Source organism: Geotrypetes seraphini, chromosome 1, assembly GCF_902459505.1.
Source record: "Geotrypetes seraphini chromosome 1, aGeoSer1.1, whole genome shotgun sequence".
Lineage (NCBI taxonomy): Eukaryota > Metazoa > Chordata > Amphibia > Gymnophiona > Dermophiidae > Geotrypetes > Geotrypetes seraphini.
In genome coordinates, this window is record NC_047084.1 from 336,428,072 (window position 1) to 336,445,077 (window position 17,006).

The following is a 17,006-nucleotide window of genomic DNA, read 5'->3' on the forward strand; positions in this document are numbered from 1 at the left end:
GAGGTGGAAAGTTTGTGACAGCATAAAATTTAAGCAGCAGCATGGCGAAAAATAAGACGCAGATGAGTCATGGAAGTGTTGCCATCAGTCACTGGTGGATATGAACCATGCAACGTTTTCAATGCATGCCATCCCTGATGGAACATTGGCTTTCAAACGCAGCAAAACTGTTGGCTTCAAGGTGCCAAAGGAACGATTGACATTGCTGCTCAATTGCAATATGGACTGTAGTGAAAAGAATATGGACTGTAGTGGGAAGAATCTAAATTGAATCAAGATCATCGGTGCTTCAAAAACATTAAACGCCTGCCTGTTGAATATAACAGCAACAGAAACGCATGGATGATGGCGACACTGTGGATTGAATGGTTGCAGAAGTTTGACAATCTGATGAGAAGGCATAGGAGGCACATTGTAATGCTGTGTGGTAACTGTGCAGCACACAGCAATGATGTAAGACTAACCAATATCAAACTTGTGTTTCTTCCACCAAACACGACCTCTTTGATCCAACCGATGGACCAAGGGATAATCGCCAACTTCAAATGTCATTACAGGTTGCTCATCTTAAGATACGTGATGGCAGTGGTTGATGCAAGCATGGAATCCAGCCCCTAAGCTACTGAACTCGCAAGAAAAATGACGATGCTTGACTTTCTTCAAATGGTACGGGAGGCGTGGAGTCGAGTCTCTTCAAGGAGTTCAAATTACTATCGACGGGCGAGCTTAATTCACGCATCTGATGAGACAACTGCAACTGACACTTCGTCCATTGAACTCCCAATTGGACTCTCACCACAAGAGATTGAGCTGTATGTCGCCGTTGACAACGATATGCCCACATCATCTGACAGCACTAATTCCTATATCTGTACAGTCATAAAGGACACTGCAGACAGCCGAGAGTCTGATTATGATGGAGATACTGCTGCAGTCATCAAGACTAATGAAACACCTGCAGACGCGCTGAAGTCCCTTTATTATGCTGCGTTGGTTATCTGGAGATAAATGGATGTCACGACTATGGACAGTTTTATAGCATCAGTAGTCAGATACACAGCCTGAAATGTGCAATCTGTGTGCAGAAAACAATGACTGATTACAGTGGTGCCTCGCATAACGGCCGCCTCGCACAGCGAACGCTGCGCACAACGAACTTTATGTCTTGATTCGTACAACGGACTTCGTTTCACACAACGAAGTCGCCCGAGCTGCATCCTTCCGGGGTTCCTGCGGGGTTGGATCGCAGCGGGGTTGGTCGAGCCGCGAGGGTAGTCTCCTTCTCCTTACCTGCCCTGTCGCAGCACATAACCGAACGGAAATCTTCCCGATGTCAGCGCTGACGTCGGAGGGAGGGCTTAAGCAAAGCCCTCCCTTCCTCCGACGTCAGCGCTGACATCAGGAAGACTTCCGGTCGGCTGTGTGCGGCTGCGGCAGGGCAGGTAGGAAGAAGGCAATGGCGAACGAAAGAGGGGGGAGGGGGCGGTCCGCCCCGAAGAATGTGCACAGCTGGTCAGGTCCCCCGATCGACCGACAACAGGCCCGGCCGACAAACCTCCCTGCCCTGTAGCCGCGAATCTAAATTACCTCTTACAGCAGCTTCAATAATCCAGCTGCTGTAAGAAGGTAATTTAGATTCGCGGCTACAGGACAGGGAGATTTGTCCGACCGGGCCTGTTCTGTTGTCGGTCGGGTGCAAAAGCGCCACAAAGGTGGAGGCAGGGAGGGAGGAAAGGTGGAGTGGAGAAGAAAAGACGCTTAAGGGGGGAGAAGGCCGCTGAAAGCACATGTTGGAGCAGGGGATGAGAGGGAGGGAGAGAAGGGGAAATATTGGACAAGGGCAGAAGGGTTGCTAAATCATAGGGTGACAGGCAGAGAGAACAACAGGAAAAAGAGTGGAAGCAATCTTGAACCCTGAGGGTGAGGGCAGAGAGAGGTGGTGAGATGATTGATCATGGGGAGAGGGACAAAAGGGAATAGAGATGGGATAGGAAGATAGTGGAAGTAAAAGGACAGGGAGATGTATGTTTTTAGATGTATCTAAATAAAAATAATAACAAAAAATTTATCTTTTTTTATGTCATCTTAGCATATTTTATGCTACAGAACGAATTATTTTTTTTAACATGTATTGTTATGGGAAAACGCGTTTCACATAACGAACTTTTCGCATAACAAACTTGCTCCTGGAACCAATTAAGTTCGTTGTGTGAGGCACCACTGTATTTCAGTACAATGTTGGTTTAAAAAAAGGTTTACAGTGTATTGCATTAGACGGAACAGTGTTCTCGGAGGGGTGGGTGTTTGTTTTTTTGCTGAATAAAAGTTTTATTGCATTTGACTACAGCATACCGTGATTTTTCATGACTAAAAAGTGGTACTCCGATTAAGCGCACACTCCAGTTAAGCGCATGTGGCAGTCTAGTCTGGAGGCCTTGCACTTAAGCCGAGTCGACTGTACATGAATGTTCTCATTTATTTCCCACTTCCATAAACTAACTTATTGTAAACACTGGCGTAAATTTCCACTGAAGCAAACTCTAGCACACCTATGTCAAACACAAGACCTGCAGGCAGAATCTGGCCCGCCTGGCCATTTTATGTGGCCCGCAGTGAGTGTGCCATAGCACAGGGCCGGCGTTAGGGGATAGCAAACAGGGCAGCTGTCCTAAGCCCTGAGGCTCTGGGGGGCACCTAGTGTGTCAGCAGGTCCACCCTCCTCTCTATACGTGCCAATCTGATGTCTTCCTCTCCTGGTCTTAAAAACACATCCTTTTTTTTTTTAAGTTCAAAATTTTTATTGAGAATTTTGTAATACAGACATAACAAAAACATATAAGGTACAATGGAAGGAAATTATCAGACTACACATATCTTGGACCTTAGCTTCATATACCAAGAAAGTATATACATGTAGAAGTATAAATTAAATTGAAACAAAGAGAAAGCAAGAGAAGAAGAGAGAGAAGAGAAAACAAAGTGTAAGGAACAATAGTGAAGAGTCAGAAAAAAATCAGAAAAAAGTCTGAATGGTTAGCTACGTACATCGTACAAATATGTCAAGAAATTTCCATGGCGATGCAAAAGTAGAAGTATTCGAAGTTATTGTGGAGATGCGACGTTTTTCAACAGCATATTGTTCATGTTTGTTGTAGAGACATAATGAGTTCCACCAGAAAGTGTGATCTAAAAGAGAGGCTGATTTCCAGTTCTTGAGGATGTGCATGATAGCAGTTGCAAACATAGGGCTAGATTCACTAAAGTCTACAAACCTATCCTATTCATGTTCTATCCGTTTCCGAGTCATTCTGGCCGATCGATTCAGTAAAGCTTGTCCATGCAAATGATCAAATCATAAACACGCCCCCCACGTCTCGCTGCAACATCAATTGACGCACGTGCGCACTGTCTCCTTGTTGGTTTTGAAGCACATAATGCATGCATGTAGAAATGGGGCGGGGTTTAATCGCGGACATCATTGGCGGGCTCCAAATGCGCCTATCACAAAGCATTGTTGTCATAAAAAATTCAACATAAGAACTATAGTTTTTACCAACCTCTCTCTTTCTTAAGTGCTGTTGCAAGCTGTATGAGCTGTGACCGTAGCTTTATTGCGCACTTCCAAACAGCTTAACATTTCTCTCAGGAAAAGAACTGTTAAGTTGCTAAAAGGCACAACAGTTAATAGCAGTTGAATGCACTGGGATCACGCACTATTATATACAGAACTACGAATCCCAGGAGGCTGTGCGGCTCTTTCTGCCGTGAAGCACGAAGCAACCAAAGGTGACCCCGTGAAGTCAGATGCAAGCGACAATCTAGCTGGAAGGAAGGGGGGGAGGGATAGCTTGCCCTAAAAGTTATTTTTGATTTTTTTAAAAATTTGGCATTGATATATTTTGCTGTGCTGTTTTTCTCTTGTCATAAATAAACAGTTACAAAAAAAAAAAAAAAAAAAAATATTTCTAATGCTTATGTACATGAAAGTTTACATATATTTAAAGTTTAGATATATTTTGGATTTTTTGCGGGGTAGATATATATTTTTAATGGGGTTCTTAACATGCACGCGGCAGTTGCTAGGCAGGAATAGTCGGCGAGGATGTAAAGCGACTGGTCCTCAGCAGTCGAAACTTTTTGGAATAGAAAGGCCAATCGGTTTGGACAAAATGGTTTCATGAATCGAGGCCTTAAGAAATTTACATGCCTTTTTACTCATTTGCATGCGCATATCGGATAGGGTGCAGATGGGATCTGGAGGAAGGTTAGTGAATCGACCATAGTAGGAAAATGAGCGCAAACCGAGCGGTACACGATCGGTTTGCTTAGTGAATCTAGCCCATAGTATCAATCAGTTTGAAAGGGCAATCTGAGTTGGCAAAACAAGGGTGTTGCGAACGAAGGACAAACCTATCCATTTTTGTTACAGGGAGCTGCTGTCCCTGGCATCAATTCTCAATCGCTATTTGCATACCCTCTCTGTGCTTTCCTTTTAACCATGGCAGAAGGAAAGCACAGAAAGGAGCTGCATGCGGTGCTTGAGAATTGCTGCTGAGGCTGGCTATCCCCTGCAACAAAAAATGGATGTGTCTGCAAGACTGAAGGTGAGGATGGCATTGGACTGGCGCAAACAGAAGGGGGGAGGAAATGTCAGGCCAGGAAGCCACCTGGACCAGCTTCTTAAGAGGCTGGGATAGGAGAGAGGGGAAGGGGAACAACTTATGACACTGGACACAGAAAGGAGAGAGAGAAAGATAGTGGGCAACATTGCACCGCAGGGATGAAAGGGGAGGGGGGAGATTGAGATATGATAGAGTGTAAGGAGAGAGAGATAGCAAACCACAGGAAGGGGGAGAGGAGGGAAATGAACGACAGGAATGGGGAGAGAAATAGGGAAGGGAAGAAGGTGAGAGATATGCCAGAATGTGGGAAGGAGAAGAGTGATACCAGATCAGGGGCAGGGGATGGAAGGAGAGAGATGCCAGACCACAGTAGGGTGAAGAAGGAGATGGAAGGGATAGAGATGACAACCTGTGGAAAGGAGAGAAAAAATACGCCAGACCACAGGAAGAAGGAATACAGAGATGTCAGAACACAGGAGGGGAGAGAGAGGGATAAGATGGTGTATAGGGATGGGAGGAGTGGGGAAGGGAAAAGAGATAGAAGAAATACTGTTTAGGATTGATGAGAATAGGGGAAAAGGAGGGAGGAGATGGTTCACATGTGTGGAGAGGAAGGAAATATATGGAAAAATAGATTGAGAAAGAGGCAGAAAAAGGGAAGAAAGTTGAATATTAAAGGTTAATGCCAAAGATGGATGTAGGACAGAAAGTGAAGGAAAGAAAATCAGCAAATGGATAGATAAGGTCTTGGAAACAGAGTTAAGAGCACAGACAAAAGGAAGTGCAACCATAGACTGGGAAAAGATAGTTGCAAAATAAAATCACCAGACAACAAAGGCAGGAAAATGATTTTATTTTCAATTCAGTGATTGAGATATGTTAATTTTCAAAATTTATATCTGATGTCTATTGAAGGGACACGTATCAGAACTTTAGTAAGTGTCCTTAGGCATATGTTGTTTAAAGATGCAAAGGTAGGCCCTGTTTATCTTTCCCTTCTTTGAAGATGGTATAAGGACATCTATGTTTGTCTTTCTTTCTTTGACATGAATGTTTAAACAGAGTTGTAGTGAAGTGAATTCAATTGTTTTGTTAAGCCGTATTTACAGACAGCTTTAGTTAAGAAGCTCTGCTGGTCAAGGCTTTTTCTTACCTTTTGGACTTCAATCTCTAGATAGGAAAAATGCTGATGTGTTTAAAGTTTCATGTGACCTTACGTCACATGCTGACACATGCTGGCAAACCTGATTCGTATAAAAGATGTGAAACTCATAGTAAAAGACGGACATATTTGAAAGATGGTTTCTGGTCTTTAAGATGTGTCCCCAGGTACCTGACTTACATATGACAGAGACAGAGAAAGTATGGGGCAGGAATTGGGACCTGAATCCTTTTCAGTTGGGGGCTTGTCCGCGATGGGCAGATGATATCACCGGTATTTTGTGAGTATTTCTGAATTTTTTCTGTTCTTTAATACTCACTGGGTAGTGGTGACCTGTACCCACCCCTTATTTTAAGTTCAAGCTTTGGGTTCTATTATGGAGTTTTTTTGGGAAAAATCTTGGGGTACTTTTGGTAAGCACCCCTCATATATATAAGCAGCTGCCATTCTTTCGGGAAGAATGAAATTATTTATAGAACCCCCCTGCCCACTCTGTCATTTGTAAGGTTAACACTTTTATAGAGTATAAGATTTTATTGTCTCTTATTACTGTACCTCGCTTATAAGGTAAGATAAGCGAATATTTTTGCATTGTTATATGGGTTTTGTAATGAGTCATAAAGGCACTTACTCCTAGACAAATGAGACTTGTACGGCTGTGTGTGTGTATGACATTTTTCCTTCAGCTCCCATCTTTCTGTGTCACCAATGTTTACTACTGAGGTAGGACATGCTGTTATGTGGAATGAATTGAATGCGCTGTTTGAATCAGTCTAAGATCTTTCCTTTGTAGTTAAAAAAAGAAACAAGAAAAAGAAAAAATTCCGTTTTAGAGGTTTTCTTTCTTGTGCAGAGCAAAGCTAATCTGTTCTTTGCTTTCATTATCAGGGTCTGTGCATGAATGTTTTTGTCCCTTCCCCCAGACTTCTCTGTTTGGGCTTCCACTGACCCCCTATAGTGCTTCTTTGAAGTTACTCATTCTTGGTTTTATAAAGCAGTAAGGTGAGATTCCACTGCTCGTCTCTTGACTTTTCTCCGGCATTATCAAAACCACCATCTCTTCTTATAATACGCCCATCGCTCTTGTTGCCAAAGCTGATGGCATTCCCTGTTTCGTCCTAGATTTTCGGGCTGTTAATGTTTTGGTAATTCTCATTGCCCTTATGTTTCTTCCACCATTCCACCGGCAGCCAATGATTTTTTTCTGTCATTTTCCTAAAGAATGCTTTATTTTTAGTCCCTTTGGTGAGGCTGCCTTCACCTTTAAGCAACAGTATACCTAGTGTGGAATGTCCTTCGGGCTATTCTACAAGTCATGCACTGCCCTTCATGGTCATATTCTCATTTTGTACAACTTTTTGTGTTCCATAATTCAGGAGACCTGTCCGATTGATAGTTTGTACCTTTTATAATGATTGTCTGTGTGTGGTCACAAGGTGTCATGAAATAAACTGCACTGGTGTACATCTGAAGTGAAATACCTGGGTTTTGTCCTGTCTCATGGTCAGAGGAAAATCTGCACTTTCTGCATTGCTGCTGTTCTGCCCCGCCCAGCTAACAAGAAAGACATGCTTACTTTTCTTGCTATGATTGGTCACTGCCGCCAATGGATCTCTGCTTGTTCCTTCTATGACCAGATTTTGAGACAGACCCTGGTTTCTGAAATGACTGCTCTTATCAGATGGACTTATGAAATGTTGGACATTTAAGATGTGCTTTGGTTTCTAGCTCAAGTCTGGGTTTTCCTGCTTATGCCCACATGTTTTATCTCTTTGTTTGGGACTATTGTAACACCATGAAGGGAGAACATGGCGGTAAATTACGCTCTGTTGCCTTTTTTTATAGTCACTCCTGTTCAAGAAAGCCCTGGCTGCTTGTGCTATTGTGGTAGAGATGGTTACTTCTTTGATCCTAGGTCACCCCATTACCCTTCATACTTTTCACGATGTCCAAGCCCTTCTTTTAAATAGGCTTCTGGGTCTCAAGGGTGAACAGGATTCTCTTCCTCTCTTTTTTCACAGCTTCAGTCCTTTGTTACCACCCCCTCCTCTGAATTTGATGCCTGGCGTTTGGCAGGTGCCCAAAGCCGCCCTTTTGGACGGACTTTGGTGCAAAGAGGGGAAACCCTGGATACCAGCTGCTAGCTCTCCCTTATTCATTGCCCAATATCATGGTATTGGTTATCGTAGTGCTCGCTCGACATTTTAACTTCTTGCTAGTGATATTTTCATTCTTGACCTTTTGCTCCTTGATACAGATATATATAGCTCAATAATTACAGCTGGCACGTTGTGAATTGAAAATAAATTGGAAAATACAATTCCTTTCTATTGTTTTAGCTGAAATTAGGATGTTGCTAATTTAAAAAGGTTTTTTCCGGATTTATACATAGCCATCCCAGATCCATTTTGGCACAGATATTTCTAATGTTTTCCACGGGTCCTCTTTATCACTGCAGAGATAGAGACGCTCCAAAGAGACATTAGCTTTATGCCTTTTTCCAAATATGAGATGGTTATGATATACATTATTTGTTGTTTTGGTTTTTTTATATCAATGTGTTTATTTGCAGAGTTAAATTCAGCCCTGCACACTTGACAGATGAAGAAATAGCTCCACGCTTAAAAACTTTATGTTTTGTCTGTGTCATGTCTACTTGTTTTAGTTTAGTGGGTACCCCAGGATACATAATATTGGCCATTTCTAGAGCTCTTTTTCCACTTCTTACTAGCCTAACTGCGCAATGTTCTTTTACTTATAGCTTTTATATTCTGAATATAGTTTAGTTAGGGGTTATAAGAAAAAGTTTTACTTTATACAGCATTTATTTCGTGGTGTTCCCTACATATGATCCATTCAATATACATTTCTGAATACATCCAGTACATCAGTATGGTCTCTCTGAAGTGCATAATAGTTATATGAAGCACGAAAAAACATATCCTTTTGGCTTGTTCAATTAAGAACCTTAAGTAACTGAGTATTGTCTCTCTTTTGCCATAGCTATGTCAAGTACATGAATTGGTATTGTTGCATGTTGCCACATTCAGTACAGGCAACATGGTTTCTCTTGTTTTCTATCTCTTATTTGGATCACATTGGAGTACAGCTGCTGAATGATATTTGGAATGCTTTCCAAGCATTTCTTTTCAAGTATCTCTTTCTGTATGCACAGACATCTGGCTGTTCTCCCTTTGAGATTCTCACGGGATGACCTTTCCTCGCCCCATGGGTAGATTTTCCCTTGATACAGGAGGAATACGTCTAAAAGCTAATTGAAATATTAGGGCTTGTTCAAAGAAACGTGTCTTGCACTTCTCCTTTCTCTCCACAGATTCCTACCCATTTTTTCCAGCCTGGTGATTGTCCAGCAGCTTTCCAAGGATCGGAAGCAGACGGATTTCCCCTTTGGCCTTCCCACTACTGTGATCGCTGCGACCAGGCCCGCTGCACTCACTGAGGAGTTTCCTGTTTGGATCCACGCAAGTCGCTTGAAGAGGGTTAACCTAAAACCCCAGAAGCAAGTCTTCCCTGCGCAGATTTCACCTCCTCCAGTGGAACAACATGATGATCTCATTGCAGCATTCTACCAACTTTATCATTCTCTTACTGGCACTGCTGCTGCTAGTTTTTCTCCCTGTATGGATCATTTCTAACTGGGTCTACAGGGATGATGTGTTCTGGGTTCACGACACTTTCTGCCCATACCCATCTGTAAATGACACTCCTGCTGTAAACAGCACCCCCGACACCTCTTTGCGAACACGACGTCAAGCTGGACTACTCCCTCGCAAAGGCTGTCCTTCAATTGGAATCCAGAAAAGACCGATAGTATGCTACCCTTTGGTATAATTCCAGCAGTGTGCAAGTTGCCACCTTCTCCTTTGAGTATTGTGACATTGTGGACTGTTCATCAATTGATATCCCAAAGCTGTGCCATTGGTCCTCAGAGATTCCTAAAACTAAGGACATATATGTATATGTTACTGACTCACATTGGGGGGATAAGTGTGCATTCTGGGGAGTGGTAGGGTGGAATATTGATACTGACTGGGCTTATAAACTAGAAAATACCCTGAAAAACAGTGGACCAAAATGGTAAATCACTGCTTACTTGTATGACCCTTCATAAGGTTGGACACTGTTATAGGAAAAGTGTTCCTGCACAAATTATTAAGCTTTCTCTTACTATTGACAACCCTAGACCTACTGATGAAGGTATGTACATTATGGACATGTGGTTTAAGGGTGGGTCTAGCTATCATCAGTTTTCTTACGGGATCTATCTACCTCCACTCATCTTCTCCCGCCATTTTGTGGGGGCCCCAAAAAATACTAACCCACTGGCCCCTACATTCAATAAACTTACTGACATGATGGCTATTGCCAATCCCACTTTTGAAGATATTGTGGCTGTTGAGGTAGGGTTTTCAGAACGTAACCTTTGGTTAGAATGGATGAAATTCACTGCTGATCAACATAATAAGAGTAATTGTTACATATGTGCTCAAGCTAGACCCCATCTAGGAACCGTACATCTGGACCTCCCTCCTGGTATCCAACCATGCCTTTTTGGGTTATTTACCTATCCTCTTTGTGCACTGCAGTGTTCTAAATACCCTTTGTTGCCAGGACAGCAAAAGCTTGATATTGCCGTTATCATCTATAAGGGCAATTACATATGTCATGTTTCTAATCTGACACAGAGTAGTTTTGTAGGTAATTTACCCCCAGGTTATTGTTCTGTCTTGGCTCATAGGTATGCCCTATTGTTGCTGCATCAGATTTGATATTTACTGGCTTTATGGAGACTTTTGGCTCCCTGTTAAGCTACCCAGCCAGTGGATAGGCCAGTGCACTTTAGTTAAGGTTACTATGCTCCTGCATATTTTTTCTGAAAGGCATCCTTCCTATTCACATGGTTTTTCCTTTTATTTGTCTTGATATAAATCTGATCACATGTATACATAGATGCTATAGGGGTCCCAAGAGGGGTCCCAGATGAATTTAAGGCCCGAGCTCAGGTTAAGGCTGGGTTTGAGTTCCTTATTCCCTTTATTACTATTAATAAGAATGTTGATCGGATTAGTTAAAATTATTATAATCAGCAACGCTTTGTGAACTATTCTAGGAACGCCTTGCAAAGTATTACTGATTAATTAGGCTCCACTTCTCAGATGGTTCTCAAAATCATATGGCCCTAGATATGATTCTAGCTGAGAATTCTGTTAAATTCTTCTCAGTATTTTATGCTGTTGTACTTTTCTTTCTGACAATATAGGTCCTACTATGGACATTCAGAAATTAGCAGACCTCTTTGCTGAGTTCAAATGTAACTCTGATTTATCTAATTTTTGGGATCAGCACTTTAGTTGAATGCATAATCTCTTATTATTTGCACTCTTGTCTTGACTGCTCATGTACTGTGTTATTCGTATTACAGCTCCTAAAAAAACCCCTCCTTGAGAGACATACCTAGGGTATCACTCCCTTCCAGCTCATGCTGTGTATTTGTGACGTCATTTACATGACGTAAGAGGGGATTTGAAGGGACACGTATCAGAACTTTAGTAAGTGTCCTTAGGCATATGTTGTTTAAAGATGCAAAGGTAGGCCCTGTTTATCTTTCCCTTCTTTGAAGATGGTATAAGGACATCTATGTTTGTCTTTCTTTCTTTGACATGAATGTTTAAACAGAGTTGTAGTGAAGTGAATTCAATTGTTTTGTTAAGCCGTATTTACAGACAGCTTTAGTTAAGAAGCTCTGCTGGTCAAGGCTTTTTCTTACCTTTTGGACTTCAATCTCTAGATAGGAAAAATGCTGATGTGTTTAAAGTTTCATGTGACCTTACGTCACATGCTGACACATGCTGGCAAACCTGATTCGTATAAAAGATGTGAAACTCATAGTAAAAGACGGACATATTTGAAAGATGGTTTCTGGTCTTTAAGATGTGTCCCCAGGTACCTGACTTACATATGACAGAGACAGAGAAAGTATGGGGCAGGAATTGGGACCTGAATCCTTTTCATCTATATTTTGCACTGTTCAGGAAGAAATTAATTTGTTTCTATTTCTCTGGTGTTGCTAGATGTTATGTACACTTCTCCCTCCGAATCCACAGTTTCAGTATCTGCGGATTCGGTTATTCGCAATTTTTTTTTTTTAATCTATTTTTAGCCTGTCCGAGCCTCACCCCAAAGTGACAGACTGAGTTAGGAACTGGTTCAGTGGAAGATGGCAGAGGGTAGTAGTCAATGGAGACTATTCTGAGGAACATGAGAACGTAAGAAAAGCCATACTGGGTTAGACCAATGGTCCATCTAACCCAGAATCTTTCTACTAAGATCTTAATTAAAAATTCAGCCCATGACTTAGCCTATGTTTTAAATTTTGGCCTCTTATTATGATTGAGTTTGACACCTGCTCTAGCAGGTGGGTGATTAATTTTGGCAGGTTGCTCATGTGTAATGTAACATCATCATAACAGATACATTTATAATGAATGAAATAGGTTTACCTTGGCGTTAAGCTGTGAGGCCCTGCTAAATAGTTTTGTTCATAAAGCTTTCCTTCTGAAGAAAGGAAGAGCATACGAGAGGCTCCACAGTCTAAGGAACACACCTGCACATTTCCTAACAAAACTTTTCCTGCAGGAAAAAGAAATCCAAACAGAGAGCATGAAAATATTGAGTTACCTGGCATAGTTCTAACTGCATACAAAAATCCCAATTGTTCCAAAAAGGAAAAGTCAAGCTCAGAGTCAAAGTTTAATGATGTTTGGCGTTTTTAATAAGCGAAGACGCCAAGAATACATCTACTGCAGGGGTAGGGAACTCCGGTCCTCGAGAGCCGTATTCCAGTCGGGTTTTCAGGATTTCCCCAATTAATATGTATTGAAAGCAGTGCATGCAAATAGATCTCATGCATATTCATTGGGGAAATCCTAAAAACCTGACTGGAATACGGCTCTCGAGGACCGGAGTTCCCTACCCCTGATCTACTGTATGAGAATTCAGTTTATGGCTTGTACACACATTTGATCTTCAGTAGTCAACAGCATTTTGGCATCTTCCCAGGTTAGAAAACCAATAGCAGGACCCCTAAAGGGCTGCTTTTTTGGATTTTTTTTTTTTCTGTGGTCCCCCCCCCCCTGATTGTTGGCTAGTGAGCACTTGAAAACCTGCAACCTACTCTCAGGTTGGAGATAATTTTAGAATAGCCCCCCCCCAAAAAAAAACAACAACAACCCTACCTTACCATTGCTAGTGGTGTATTCAGGAAAGAAGTGAGCCCCAGTTGTCCTTGCACACATCAGCTTTGCTTTCAAAATGGTTCCTGTGACCTCTTGCAGAAGTCTCATGAGATTGCCACTAGAGGTCATGGCAGCCATTTTGAGAGCAGAGCCAGCATGCCCTGACCACCCCCCCTAGAACACCAGAGATTGTAAGATAGGCCCAAAAGAGGCACCTACAGAATCAGGGAACAGAGGCAACTTCTATTTGGAAAGGAGGGAGATGGACACTCCAGTGATTTGGAACATGAGGACCGTGCTGGGCAGACTTTATGGGCTGTATCTTGCGAACAGCAAGACAGTTAGGATAGGCTGGAGTGAAATTCAACAGCAACTCCAGTAGTGGGAACCTAAAGACAGTACAGGCAGAATTATATGATCTATTATCCAGAAATATTATAGAAAAAAAAGACAATTTAACCATATGAATGTATTATAATGTGTGTGACTATTGAGGTTTTTTATCTGCTATCTTTTACTATGTACCTGATTGACTATGTAAGATTTAGAACCTACTCTAATCTAGAAAAGCTTTTGGATTTACTCTTTTTTTACCTTTGCATTAACCAGTTTGAAATCTGGTTGTTCCTGTGTGCTTATCATCCACAGATTTGTCAGTTTGGGCTAAATTTTTAAAAAGGTGTTTCTGCACCCTAACACATATTAACTTGCATTATTTCCTGGGGGCCCATTTTATGCAGTGGAATCTATTTACTAATACGTGAACTCTTAATTAAAGAAACCCTAAAATCCATTGAATCAACAGCTAAGTGACTTCAAAGACTTCTCTGCGTGCAGGTTGAAGGAGGACACTTTGAACACAAATTATGAATTAACTAAGAAAAAAAATCCATTCGACTAATACATTTTCCAAGGTTATACTAAATGTTTTAATTGCAGAGTACTTTGGAAACTATGGCAAGGAGTCTAGTTTTTGCTGGACACCCTGTTATTTGGAAAAGAGCTGACCGCATTGTGGGGGTGATTACTTCCAGAAATTCAAGCGCACTAGTACTACAGTGGAGGCGGGGCTCCGAAAGAGAAAGTGAAACCACGGGATGCGCCGGGAAACGAAACTTTTTAAAATCTGGGTGATGGGGGAGTTGGCCTCTAACAACATAACCTGCTAGATTAAGGACGGAAAGGAGGAGCAAATGCAGTGCATAAAGCAAGAAACACTTGCCAGACAACTGAGAGTTTACCTCCAGGACTACATTTGACGCAGTCGCGGGAATCTCTTTGATCGAGATGAAATTAAAATCAAATTGTTAGGGCAGGCTCCGGATTTCAGGCGCTAACAGGGAAAAATGCTCGAGCGTCTGAATAAATTCATGTAAACCGTTCTGAGCTCTCATAGGAGAACGGTATAGAAAAGTGAATATATAAAAATACGCAATAAGTGCTTATTTGAACTAGGCGAGCAATTAACTGCAAATGGATTAAAAAAAAAAAAATACTTACTGGGTTCACTGGTGCAACTCCCAGCCCCGTGTTCTCTCCTCGTATCCAAAATGACAACCTGGCCATTGCTCAGCAGTAGCGCCAGGTACCCCCGGGGGCAAAGCACCTGCCGGGTCTGTCCCAGATAGCGCTCGTAAGAGCTGCGCTGGCAGATCTGGGCTGGAAATAGCCACCCCGCTGACGGCGCCGAAGATTCAGGCGCGCACTCCGGCCGCTTGCCTCTCTGCCAGTTTTTGCCCATCTCCCTCCCCTCTCCAACCCCTCAACTGAATAAAAACCAGATGCAGTATTACGAAGAGTCGTTTTCAACCACTGGGCCGCCAGCGTCAAGTGAGAACGGGATAGATAATAAGCCCTTTATCCAACGAGAGAGGAAAAATAAACTTGCTCTCTGAGATACCAGCAAATGCTACCCGGCGCCCAGGGGCAGCAGCTAGATCTAGCGTGGGGGGTGTGACTTTGTCTCTGATTGGCTCCGAATCACCGAAGGGCGGAGCTACGGTGCAGGACTTGGCTAATGGAAGAGGCCGGAGAATTGGAAAGTGGAACTGCGCTCTCCCACGTAGGGACTAGGGAAGCAGGCTGTAGGGCGGTACAAGACTAACGGGTTCCTGACCCTGGCCGGTGGTCTCCAAACTTTTTCTTGTAAACGGCCACAATGTGAATACCAGAAAGTTCTGAGAGCGGCCAAAAGATTTCAAGCTTACACATCTGAAGCTCATACTAAATACATCACTGAAAATTCTGGTTTTCTTCATACACTCTCTGAGATGCCAAGGGTGGCCCATCCCACTGCTGGAGACCATGGCCAACCTGGCAGTTTAAATCACTTGTCCTGGGCTAGTCAGGGATATTCAGTGGCGCTTAAATCGACAGTGCCACTGAATATCCCTTCTAACCAGGGGTCTCAAAGTCCCTCCTTGAAGGCCACAATCCAGTTGGGTTTTCAGGATTTCCCCAATGAATATGCATTGAAAGCAGTGCATGCACATAGATCTCATGCATATTCAGTGGGGAAATCCTGAAAACCAGACTAGATTGTAGCCCTCAAGGAGGGTCTTTGAGATCCCTGCTTCTAACCAACTATGCTGAAATTGGCTAGTTTGTGGGCAATCTGGTCCCAGAATTAGGTCTGTGTAGAAACCTAGCCAGTTAGCTGAGATTTTCAGTTGGTTAATTGGCTGAGAAACTGCATAACCTTAGGACAGAAAAAGACTGGCCTAATAACTTTATGTGGCAAAGTCAACCACATGCTGATCTGGTTAACTTCCAGATCTTAGCCTGTTCTGACATCCCCCTCCTACTCCTGCCCAGAGGCATAGCAAGATCCAGCTCCCTCATTTCCAAATGTTTTTAAGGCCCTAGGACTCCCTTCCAATGGCCATTCTCTACCCCCTTCCCCCCCCCCCCCCCCCACACACACACCTTTGCTGGATCCCATCACACAAATGCAAGCTGCTTCCACTAGTAGTGGACTTACCTTTCTAGTTCCCTGGTGGGAAGTGAGAAAATGGGCAGGGGTGATGCCTACTTGCACCTACCCATTGAGGTAGCCTCCCTAAAAGTGTGTGTGGGGGTGGGGGTGGGAGAAGAGCAGGAAGGGTGGTTTCTTTTGATTCTGGAGGGATGGGAGAGAGCACATATATTTACACGAGTCCTGACATATTCGGCCAGGACCTGTGTTAGCCATTTGTGTTCCCCCACTATCAGTAGGAACCCTAAGCTCTTGTAACTAAGACCTGAGGAATTTCCCTGGATATTCAAAGATGGGGGCTGGACCTGGCCCCAGCATAGATTTAGGTTAATTCTGCTTATGCCTATCAACATTTAAAAAATAAATGCAGACTGCTACAGGCTTAATATTAACAGTATCTCTTCAAAGCCCAAATTTAGGAACAGCAGGCCTGTCAAGGCCCCATATTTCAAGGCTATTGTCTGCTTCAGATTCAGCCTTCATATTATTCCAAGTTCATCATACAGTAGCCGCATAGAGGAGAGGGGGGTGGGAAGGGGGCAGGCAGTGTTCAGCCTGCTATAGTCTTTGCTCTCTGCCTCTGAAGCCCTCTAATCAGCTTGCCTGTATTCCTGGAATTTGCTACTGCCAGAAGCCTTGTGGCTCAGCTTGACTCTGCATTCCAGAGAATATGGTAAAAGCAGTTAGCTTAGTAGGGTTGTAAAAAGATTGGGATATTTTCCTAAAAGTCCATTGCTTATTCCTAGGATAAGCAGCATAAAAAGCACAGTTACTTACTGTAACAGGTGTTACCCAGGGACAGCAGGCAGATATTCTCTACATGTGGGCGACATCACTGACAGAGCCCCCTAGCGGATGTTTTCGCAAGCAGACTTGCTTGAAAACCTTCAAGCTTGCAACTGGCCCACGCATGCACACGTGCCCCTCCCGCCCGACCTAGAGCATGCGTCTCCTCAGTTCAGATAGCTAGCAAAGAAGCCAACCATGGGGAC

General features: G+C 43.0%; 1 protein-coding gene across 2 annotated transcripts in view; it reads right to left on the minus strand.

Moving 5' to 3' along the window:
* LOC117367053 (E3 ISG15--protein ligase HERC5-like) overlaps window positions 1-14,939 on the minus strand; it is a 194,553-nt gene extending 179,614 nt beyond the window's left edge. Inside the window, exons 1-2 of one of the 2 annotated variants that reach the window (XM_033959271.1) lie at window positions 14,541-14,937; window positions 12,306-12,435 (exon numbers count right to left, since the gene is read on the minus strand). In XM_033959271.1, coding sequence (XP_033815162.1) covers window positions 12,306-12,435; window positions 14,541-14,781 — 371 coding nt within the window. In that variant the 5' untranslated portion in view covers window positions 14,782-14,937. Of the gene's footprint in view, window positions 1-12,305; window positions 12,436-14,540 lie in introns of both variants that reach the window. The other variant, XM_033959279.1, reaches the window with a different exon arrangement.
* Between the last annotated feature and the right edge of the window lie 2,067 nt (window positions 14,940-17,006).